This window comes from Eleginops maclovinus, chromosome 19 (assembly GCF_036324505.1).
Source record: "Eleginops maclovinus isolate JMC-PN-2008 ecotype Puerto Natales chromosome 19, JC_Emac_rtc_rv5, whole genome shotgun sequence".
Taxonomy (NCBI): Eukaryota; Metazoa; Chordata; class Actinopteri; order Perciformes; family Eleginopidae; genus Eleginops; species Eleginops maclovinus.
Window position 1 is genome coordinate 13,543,074 of NC_086367.1, and position 10,638 is coordinate 13,553,711.

General features: G+C 39.6%; 1 protein-coding gene and 1 pseudogene across 1 annotated transcript; both read right to left on the minus strand.

Annotated features, from left to right (window-relative positions):
* Nucleotides 1-129: 129 nt before the first annotated feature.
* On the minus strand, nt 130-7,447 carry ivd (isovaleryl-CoA dehydrogenase). Its single transcript, XM_063909409.1, has 12 exons — nt 7,167-7,447; nt 5,889-5,978; nt 5,636-5,687; nt 5,368-5,537; nt 5,167-5,260; nt 4,281-4,411; nt 4,011-4,107; nt 3,790-3,883; nt 2,775-2,856; nt 2,522-2,626; nt 2,034-2,106; nt 130-1,112 (listed from the first exon to the last, which is right to left on the minus strand). Exons 1-12 carry the CDS (start codon nt 7,296-7,298, stop codon nt 979-981), a joined length of 1,254 nt encoding a protein of 417 aa, XP_063765479.1. The 5' UTR covers nt 7,299-7,447; the 3' UTR covers nt 130-978.
* Nucleotides 7,448-7,785: 338 nt separating this feature from the next.
* On the minus strand, nt 7,786-10,603 carry LOC134881713 (phenylethanolamine N-methyltransferase-like; annotated as a pseudogene).
* Between the last annotated feature and the right edge of the window lie 35 nt (nt 10,604-10,638).

Sequence of the window (10,638 nt, forward strand, 5' to 3'; positions counted from 1 at the left end):
ATTGTCTCAACTAATGTCTCCTCTTCGTCCTTTAGAAACAAGCAGCCCTGTGTTCAGCGGTACAGAGCCACTATACAAACAGACAACATGCCTTCTCTACAATCAGATTGAATAAAACAAGTCCAGATATAAATAAAACATTTGTTCATTTATTTCATGGCAAACAACACTACATTATATCATACATGTATCACAATGTACATCTACATTTAGTCCTTTAGAGAAGAGAAGACAAACAAATCTGTAGGAGTGTTGCTCCAGCCGGACTGTACAGACAGTGAGTGGAATATGTTTGCCCTGGGAAAATGGACAAACTTTTTTTCTAATGCAAATTCTCTACAACAGAATACTCAGACATCAGATACATTTCCTCATTGATCAGAAACCATTATCAATTTGCTTGAAATCATAAAAGTGATATGAAAAAAAATCTCACAAGGCCTTTCTTATTTTAATAAACTGAAAGGAGGTCATGTATAGTCATTACTCGATATTCTGGTGTGCTCAATCATTAGATTCAAATGTATCAGTTAATATTTGATTTACTGTTACATCAGTATTTATACTTACAACCCTTGAAACACCAACATGGTTTGTTGAAGTAAAAAAGGCAGCAGCAGTTTTTGATCCCTTGTCCTCTCAGCAGAGGCCTTAATGGATTACTTAACAATGAAATTAAAACCTATTCATACATTTTAATTCCTATTTGTATTGCTTTATTGGCATTACAGTGGTTATCAAGTTAATGCAATTCAAAATACAGACTTTATATGAACAAAAGGGTCAGCGTGTAACATCACTGTCAGCTCAGAGGGATTTCATATATATGAATTAAAACGCACATTGATTTGGAAGCTTCCAAAAACATCCTGACAGCAGCATCCGTTCATCAGTATAAGGCCCTGGGTGTGAGTAACTGTGTTCATTCATGAAAAACCTCTTGTAGAGTTTTTAAGGGATTGTCTTTCCTCAGTTTGATTACTTGTACATGGCGTTAAAGGCTCGTCCAATAATGAGACGGCGAACTTCACTTGTGCCTGCGCCGATCTCGTACAGCTTTGCATCGCGCAGGAATCTCCCCATTGGGTAGTCGTTGATGTAGCCGTTTCCACCTTTCAACATGTAGCACATGAATTAAAGTTAGTGTGCCACAAAGGAGCGGGTTGATATTACAGTGCACATAATAACAAACACTCTAAATGAGTCCCTGAGCTTGTAACGCCTTACTACAGTTCCTACAGATAAAACCTGTGTTGTATGCCTTAACAACTCAACCAATGTGCATTTGACACCTCATGTATGATCAACAAAACTTTTCTACACCATTTTATTCAACAAAAATAGTTATTTTACACTACATTAATGCAATAAAGTAGGGCAACTACAATTTGAACTGCAGAAATGATCCCATTTCTGTAGAAAATACCATAAATTAAAAAGGCATTCAGCGGGAAAAACAAGTTTCTAATGTGTGAAGGGGACTCTCATTAGAGCTTAGCATCAAGGGAAAATGGCAAAAAGCAATATCACATGAGAAAAGAGCGGGCTTCTTTCTAAGCATGCAAATGAAACCAAACACTGCATGGGACGTGCCTAAAAGAGAAGTTCCTCACAAACGTGATCAGTTCTGCTCCTTTCCTTCTCTTCTGAAGCTTAACTCAGTACATCCCCATGGCTTCTATCGATCTGATATACAGAATATTCCTACTTCTCTGTTTCGAATTCCTAGAAGTTTAAAATTGCAAAACTCCCACCATGATCACAGTTTGCAGTTGAGGAAGCCTCCTCTCTTATCTTCCCTGCAGCCATTCGCTAGTCAGCGTGATATTTATTAACCAAAGTAGCTGCACCTGTAGAGCCTGCTGCTCAGTGATGTTAACATCACGCAACAGGACTCCACCCAGAACCAGAGGGAAGACCGCAGATCTTTCTTTCTGACTCAAATACATTCTTTCCCTCAGGTCAGTACGGTTTACATTTTGTTTTGAAAAGGTTCTGTTTTCATTTGAGCCTTTCTGTTTCTTGGCACTTACCCAAACACTGAATGCCATCCAAAGCAACCTGAGTGGCGTTCTCCGCACAATACAGGATCACTCCAGCACAGTCCTGCAACAATAACAAGAGTCAACATCTGTGCAGTGGGGGTGGGGGGGATGCTGACTAAGGGAGTAACGAAACATTGAACATATTTCTTCTTCTTCATAGGGTTCGATCACACAGGTGTGAGGAATTCGTAAACGCCCTTATAATGATATTAGATTTGAAATGCTATTTACAAGATTCCTTTTACTCATTTTTGTTTTTTCAGGTTTAACTCCACCTAATTTCTCCACCTAGTGTTTTGGCTTCAAATCTGTAAAGAATGCCATTTCAAGATGTAATGTCTTGCATTTAAAATCATTTGACAATACAACTTTGTTTAGATCAAAATGCTATATTTAATAATATGCAACTTTTGTAAAAAAAATAGGTACTTCACAAGTGTATATATATATATATTTATAAAAAGAAATCCCCTTACCATTGCACTAGCGTGTCCTTTGTCACAAGCCCGGGCGACATTGTACACATACTGTCGACAGGAGCTCAGCCTGGTGTACATGTCGGCCATCTTGCCTTGCATTAGCTGCAAACAGATTAACATCAAGCATTATATTAACATCACTTCAAATTAATAGCTGCCATGTTGACACTACGGCTATTTCATTGAACAAAATAAATTACTTATTACTATTTAAACTCTACTTGTATAAAGTTAAGTCTGAAGGTCAAACCTGGAAGTGTCCGATTCTCTGTCCGAAAGCCTCTCTGGTGTGCAGGTAGGGAACAGCGTTGTCCAAAACGGCCTGCATGATGCTGGAAAGTGAAACATTCTTTAAAGACTGCTGAATAATTCAAAAAGGTCTCAAAATAGGATATTAAACGAAAGCTCAAATAATGGAACCGGCAGGATTCCAAAAGCAAAACAGTGAAAGAAAACATTTGAATGTCATGCAGTTTCCATGAGTTGCTGCAGAGTTACCGTTTTAGTGTTTGAACAGCATTCATGTTGTTGGTTGGTGTGAACGTTTAGCAACTCTTTTCTGTTTCCAATAATATATTGTATTTGATAAGCAATTGGAAAAAGCAATAGTGTTTCAAAATCAGAGAATAATTATCTTTGCGTATGATAGCTAAATCAAAAGTAAAGACTGCTCAGGGTAACGACACACAAACGAAATGTGCCACTAGCTTTCTTCAAATCGATACAAGCCAGCAAAGTCTGACTAGCAAAACAAAGTTTACATTCACATGTTTTCCACAGAAAACTTGAAACAGAGATATAAAAATGTACAATATGATATATTATAGACTTGGTTATTCTACTGCCATCACCACGGCACTGTCATTTGGTTTGATCGCACCGCTTTCCATATTGTAGTTTTATATACCTCCATTTATTTATCTCTATTTATTGCTATCCCTGTGCTGCTGCAACAATCCCATTTCCCTTCTGGGGATCAATAAAAGCTTATCATATCTTATCTCATATTCAAAACCAAAAAAACTAATAGGCAATTACTTATGGTAATGAATGTGGGTTAGTGTGTGGACTGGAGTCAGGCTAATAACAGACAGCACTATTCAAAACAGTAGCATGCATGACTAACACATACACACAAAGTACTCAAAGATGAACCCCAGGATGACACTCTTATGCATAATTTTCATTTTGCAGAATGTTAATACAATTTGAGTAATGTCCTCATTTTATAAAGAGTTTAATATCAATTTCTGAAATGAACTTACCCGATAGGCCCTGCTGAAAGCACCAGCCTCTCCAGATCCAAGCCGCTCATCATCACATAAACCCCTTTGTTCAACGGACCAAGGATATTCTTCTCTACAAGAAAAACAAACAGAACACCCAAAGTATACATGATAAACATTCATGAGTATCAGTTTAAAGGATCACAAAAGACAGTGAGCCAAAAAAACCCACTATTAAGTCTTACACAGTTGGCACTCACCTGGGATTTTGCAGTCTTCAAAGACCAGCTCACAGGTGTTGGAGCCCCTCATGCCCAGTTTGTCAAGCTTCTGTGCTGTAGAGAATCCAGGCATTCCCTAAAAAAAAAACATGTGACAAAAATGTAAATTGCTGTCATTTATGTACTTTTGCATCATTTTGTATCACATTCATTTGAAAAACTGCAAGGCTGAACGCGAGAACTGACTGACAACGTTTGAACCCACAGTGTCCTCTGAGCCATGAGTAAATCCATCTTGACTGGATTTACCTTTTCAACAATGAATGCCGTAATGCCTTTTTGATGGGCCTTGGGATCCGTCTTTGCATACACAATAAGGACATCGGCATCTGGCCCATTTGTGATCCAGAACTTGTTACCATTCAGAATATAGTAGTCACCTGTAGAAAAAAAGCACACACTCAACACATTAGTCAGGTCGAACGAAAACAGAGTCACACTGTGCAGAATCAACACTTCCAAACCCTTTGTGTGGATCCATGGTCAAATCTGGAGATGTTAATCATCGGTTAAAAGAGAGATGGTGCGAGTGCAGACCTGAGATTGCGGTTAGTTGATAGTTAGTTTCTCATTAAAGATTTAAGGCCACAGCTCAATAATTGATTCTCTTATCCTGGAAGCATCTCTGTCTGTTTGGTGTAACCTGTTCAGATCAAACACGATTCTATCATTAAACTTAAAATCAACTAAAACATCTTGTAATGGGATCAGGCCAAATGAGGCCATCTCCAAACGAGCCCTCCCTTCTGAGCTCGACTACACACCTGTATGGTATCGTGACAGTATCTTGCATGGATGAATGGTCAAAAATAAGTCCTCAACGGGACAAATTATTAACAGATTATGACTATTCATCTTGAAAAAATGCCATTTCAGGCATATGCTCAATGCCATTCTGGTCATCAAGCACACACATGCCACCGCAGATATGCAAATGAGCCTATTCTAAGTAAACAAACTACATGATAAGATAAGTGTCAGGTGTAGCAGCAGCACAAGGATGGAAAAATTAAGATGAATAGGAAAAAAATATAAAATAGCAAGAAGTATATAAACTACAAATTAGGACTATGTAAAATACATTTAAATAATAATAATAACAAAAATAAAGTAACATTTATGCAGTGTGTCCTACCTTCCTTCTCAGCTTTGAGTTTCATGGATACGACATCAGAGCCGGCGTTGGGCTCACTCATGGCCAGCGCTCCAACATGCTCTCCTGTCATTAACTGTCAGGGAAACACCATGATGAGCATAAAGAAGATAATCCATCTTGGTTTATAGATCTATGTATTAACAGTTTATTATGTAAAGCATGAGGCGTTGTATTCCTGACCTTTGGCATATATTTCTCCTTCTGTTTCTCGTTGCCGTGGCGCACCATCTGGTTGACGCAGAGATTAGAGTGGGCGCCGTAACTGAGAGCAATGGCTGCTGACACTCGGGACATTTCCTCCATCACAATGACATGATCGAGGTAGCCCAACCCTGTTCCTCCATATTCCTCTGAAAAGAGATGTCGAGTGTAAATTCATATCAAACACTTTTCCTGTCATTCAACTAATCCAAATCACTGATGGTGTTCTTCCATCCATGTGTCTTACCTGGAGCTGTGATCCCAAGAAGTCCCATCTCCCCCATTTCTTTCCAAAATTGCTGGTGGAGAGACAACGCAAAACATTACCAAAAGAGAATTCCTGCTCTAGATTTGATGGTAAATTGACAAGTTATAATACACAACTCACATAGGCATACAGCAGAGCAGGGATGTGGCTCATACTCACGACCCCTATACCATTTTATTAGCAATTGAATTCGATCAGAAAACCACAGGGATGATGTAGCGATTCAACTCACCCGCATTCCTGGAAATTCATTTGTCTTGTCGATTTCGTCAGCTTGAGGTGCCAGTTTTTCTGCACAGAATTTACGAACCGCCTGCCTGAGCTGTGCAAAAAGTATAACAAAGAACAACAAAAGACTTTAAAATGATATAATAATAAAATATTAAAAAGTGAATAAAGAAAAAGGTTGTTCTGATGTTCCTCCTAATTGTGTACATGGCAGACATGGATTAGCTATGACTTTATCAAGTGTGCTGTTAGCACTAATCTGTTTGCATATCACAGATGTATTTATTAATAAGCAATATTTACTCCACTGTACAGTATTTACATGTATATAGACTCCTGCATTCATTTGGTCACTTACGACATTCTCTGCAACATTTAGCTAATTGTTTTTTATTTGACATGCAGTTCACTGCTCCTGCATTACTTGCATATTGATTTTATACATCATCTATTTCTTCAAGCTCTTCTTGTATACATTTGATATTGTTTTATTTGTTTGATGTCTTATATTTATTGATGTTGCATTGTTGGAGGAGCCTGGGACTTAAGATGGTCATTGCCATAACTACAATGTAGCTACTGTGCATTTAACAATAAAGCCTTTGAATCTTGAATCCTGTTTGTGTTAAAAGTCAATTTGGTACGATATCTCACAATCATGCATAAATCGGTTAAATGATTGTACAGGTTTATTCGTTACATCCAGGACTGAAGGAGAACCACTCTCACCCAATCAAATCGTTTATATGAACCCCACCCCCTGTTCTGCTACCAAATACTGCCCTGGTTCTCTCTTTCAGTTTAAAGCCTTACTAACCTGCTGACCCCGTGCGTTATGTTGATACTTCTTGATTGTAAAGCTTGCTTCAATGAGCCGTTCACCTTGCACCAACTTTCCATAAGGATAACTTAGCTGGTGGCTAGCAAGGCTAATATAGGTAAATAAAGCTGGTTGCGCTCAAATAAATGCCCCTTTGAAAGTGCAACATGCTGAAGCGATTACAAAAGTGTTAACAAAATTAATTCAGACTAATATCAGGTAAATGTTGAGTGCGAAACATCTGGTTGCTAGGTGGTTAGCTTAGCGGGGTCGGCTAACATCAAGGTCTCCTTAACCGTAATGTTATGTCATCACGTCTTGTACGCAATTAAATAACCCTCGACTTATGACCGTCAAACTTCATAAACCTTACTTCGGTTGTGTTTAATGTCACTGTTGCTATTTTTCAGCCAGCTGCGAAATTCCGTAGATAAGTGAACTTTGTGTGGCTCGTTAGCTAACCTGTATCTGGTCGTCGGTGAGCCCGTTCACCACATCATCCAGCGGGATCGCAGCACCGGAGCAGCCTCTCCTCGCCACTGCGGGGACCGACAGCCTGTAGCCGAGTCGGACAGCGTTTCTGACGGCTAACATGGTGCTGCTCGCAGACTGACAGGTAAAAGGATAGAAAAATAAACCACAACTTTAAACCTTGTCTGACCGTGGACTATTTGCTCCTCAGCTGAGACTTAGTACGAGGTCTCACTCTGCTATTATTTACCCGCACCACAACCGTCTTATTCGTTCAGTTTGTTGGCGCTGGGCAAACCAGTTTATTGGCGCATTAACGCCACCTGCTGGACTGGGGTGTGCATTAGTAGATTGAGTGGAGAAAAAAATCACACTAGATTCTCTTAAAAATGTAATTTACTATATTTACTATAGTATATTTCATTATTTATATTTCAAATTGATGTACTCAAACGCAATAAAGAATATATATTTTTAGGTAGAATTCAGGAAAAACGTATACCACCAAGCATTTCAAACGCTTCCAATAATAAAGGGCATTGCTTCACTAGTTTATAGTTTTAAAGTTTAAAATAAGATGGTTAACTCATTAATTTCCCATTATGCCAGTTTGCCACTTAACTATCTCCTTACTCCTTCCTTGCCTTTGCAAAAAACACACCATAGCAGTTGTCCACCCCCACCCTCATGTCTGGAGGCAGCGTGTAAACTTCCAGCCTGATCAGAGTGAAGCCTGGTTCCTTCAGACTGGCACACACCTGTGCCTCATCCAGTGGGACTACAGGGATCTTCACCCCAGGCCCGCATAAATAGTAATTCTCATCCAGGGCTCCGATGAGAAGAAGGTGGCCACCAGCTCGCAGGAGCCCCTTGATGTGTCCCAGGCTCTTGTGAAGGCAGCAAGGTCAGGGCTGGAGGCCTCCAGGCAGAAGCAGGACACCAGGCAGTCGACTCCAGCTGGGGGAAGTGCACCAGGGTCCAGAGGATGAGGGCGTGGTACATCAACAAAGAGAACATCCGAGACAACTGAACGCAGCCGAGCAGCTTTCTCTGTCCACGCTGAGGGTCTGATTGAGATAAATCACCAAATCAAACACTGAAAAAATATGTAATACTGAATCAATATCACGTCATGTATTGCAATATCACTGAGAAAAAACGTATACTGTCGGCCCTCCAGGTTGCAGACATGCTGCAGGAATGGAGTCCAGTCCAGTGCGCAGCCCTCGTCGTTCCTGAGCCAGCGCCTCTGCTCCTGCCGGTTGACCTCCAGGAAGTCGGTAAGGATCACTTTGTTGAAAACCTCACCTCCACTCATAACCAGGTACAGGGTAGGACCTGACCCTATGTCCACCAGCAGCTCACCGCTCACATCACCTGGGAGTAAACATAAAGAGGAGGAGGTGAAGTTAGCAAACTTTATATTAAATTAGGAAGACCTCCTTTTATCTATCTTAAAGGTGTTATTACTCCTCACTAATCCAAGAATCCTTCTTAAGGCGGTCCCTAAATGTCACATCTCCAATTTTAAACAGACTTGACCTGAAGACTATAAATCATGTTCATTCTTCAAATATTTGCATTAACCAATGTATTTTTTATCACGCCCAACAGTCAGCGTTGCTCAAAGCTAAAGTCAGCCAGGCTGGATTACCAACTTGGACAGTGTTGGGTTTATGTCTGTGTTTTGACACACAAAATACCTTTGTTAGTTTCTCTGCTCTTTGCTTATACTGTTGGAGAGGGCATGGCAAGGTTTATGTGCACAGAGCTATAGGCCTGTCATGGTGTATTGGTGAACTGTACCTGATTGGTATGCAGGTCAAATATACAAATAGTGCAACAAGCCCTGGGGTTTCTCCAGGGGGTTACAACTCAATGTTGCTCTGGGCCCCCTTATGACTCTGCATAATGCATTTTCAATGTACTTCTTTAAACGCTAATTCACTCGTTTCACATGTTTATACTCACCAGGGGTTCATTAGTTAGGAAGTCCAACATTTCGTTAATCTTGCCTCTCATTTTACAACAGAATTAGTTTTTTCACAAAATAACCTACTTCTTTGAATTCAGAGCAGCTCAATCTACACTTAAACTGCCTATGCACTCAATTATTCAAACACTGATAAAAACAAAGCAGACTTGAAACTTTACTTTTGTTTGATTACCTCAACAAGTTTGAAGAGTCTGCTTTCATATTTCAAAAGAATGGGAACAAACGACTCACTATAGTGGTGGAGAAATACATCCCAAAAGTGAAGTGTTAAACATGTTTTTTGTGCAAGGACAAAAAACATGCAAACATATTTGTGTGGTCCTATAACACCAACACACAAAAGGCCAATATATGTATTTTTCTATTGTGCACATATTTGATGCATTCTTGTAAACACATTTATACCATTTTCTGCCCTTCAGTGAAAGCTCTGTGCAGTCATCCCATTTTCCAGAGCACAATGCTGTCCTGCCTCTCAAAGTCAGCCCTTGGTGGAGTGTAGTTGTACTGAAGATAGGCTGCAGGCAGGGTCAAAGCCCTGGTAGCAGGCTGCGATGGCCGCCACTCCATCCTTTTTCCCTCTGAATCCATTATCACTCTTTGACTGTGTGTCCCACACTTCAGCTAAACTGCAGCGTCCACCCTTTATAAACCCCAATTCACCCCTCACACCTCATCTTAACGTAACATCACTTGTTTGCTCAAGGTCTTACTCCAGCCAATCCCAGCCAATCCAGGACTAATTTAGTGGAGCCCACTCAAAAGAACGAGGCAAATGTGCAATTCTGATCAACGTTTGAAATTCTATTAATATTTTGGTCTTTTTCTTAATAATGGAATAATTTCACACAGAGAAATAAACCAAACAATTCACACCTGCAATCCTTTTGGCCCAAGAAGAATTACATTAGCTAAAATTCAGTTTAGTCAATGTACAGCCCCCAAAATACAACAAAGGAAATAAATAGCGGAAACCACTCAATGCAAGCCAAATAAATGGTTAAATCTGAAATTTACTTTATGTAGGTTTCATAAAGCTCGCCCTCTAGTGGCCTTTTAAGAGAGAGAGACAACAATACAATACCAAATACATATTTTCTTTTAACCAATGACAACAGTTAGTAAAAACATAGATTGAATGTTTTGAACATGTGTTTATGCAGGTAGGCTTCAAGTGTTTGTGTAGAAATTGAAGCAGCAACTACTCTAAAACATTTTTTAAATATATATTTCTGCGTTTAGGCTGTTTGTTAAGCAACTGCCTTTTAATTTGAAGGTATGATTGATATCATTGTGATTTAAAGGCATATTCCCGTTAGAGTAAGATTAATGTGGAAGCATAGTTTAATGCTCAAGGCAGAACAACTGTGTACCATTACAAGACTGAAGCTGTCAACTGGTGTAATTCTACAGTCAGGAAGCGGGGAGGCATTGCGGAAGATAATAACCCTTCTACTGCTGTGTAGT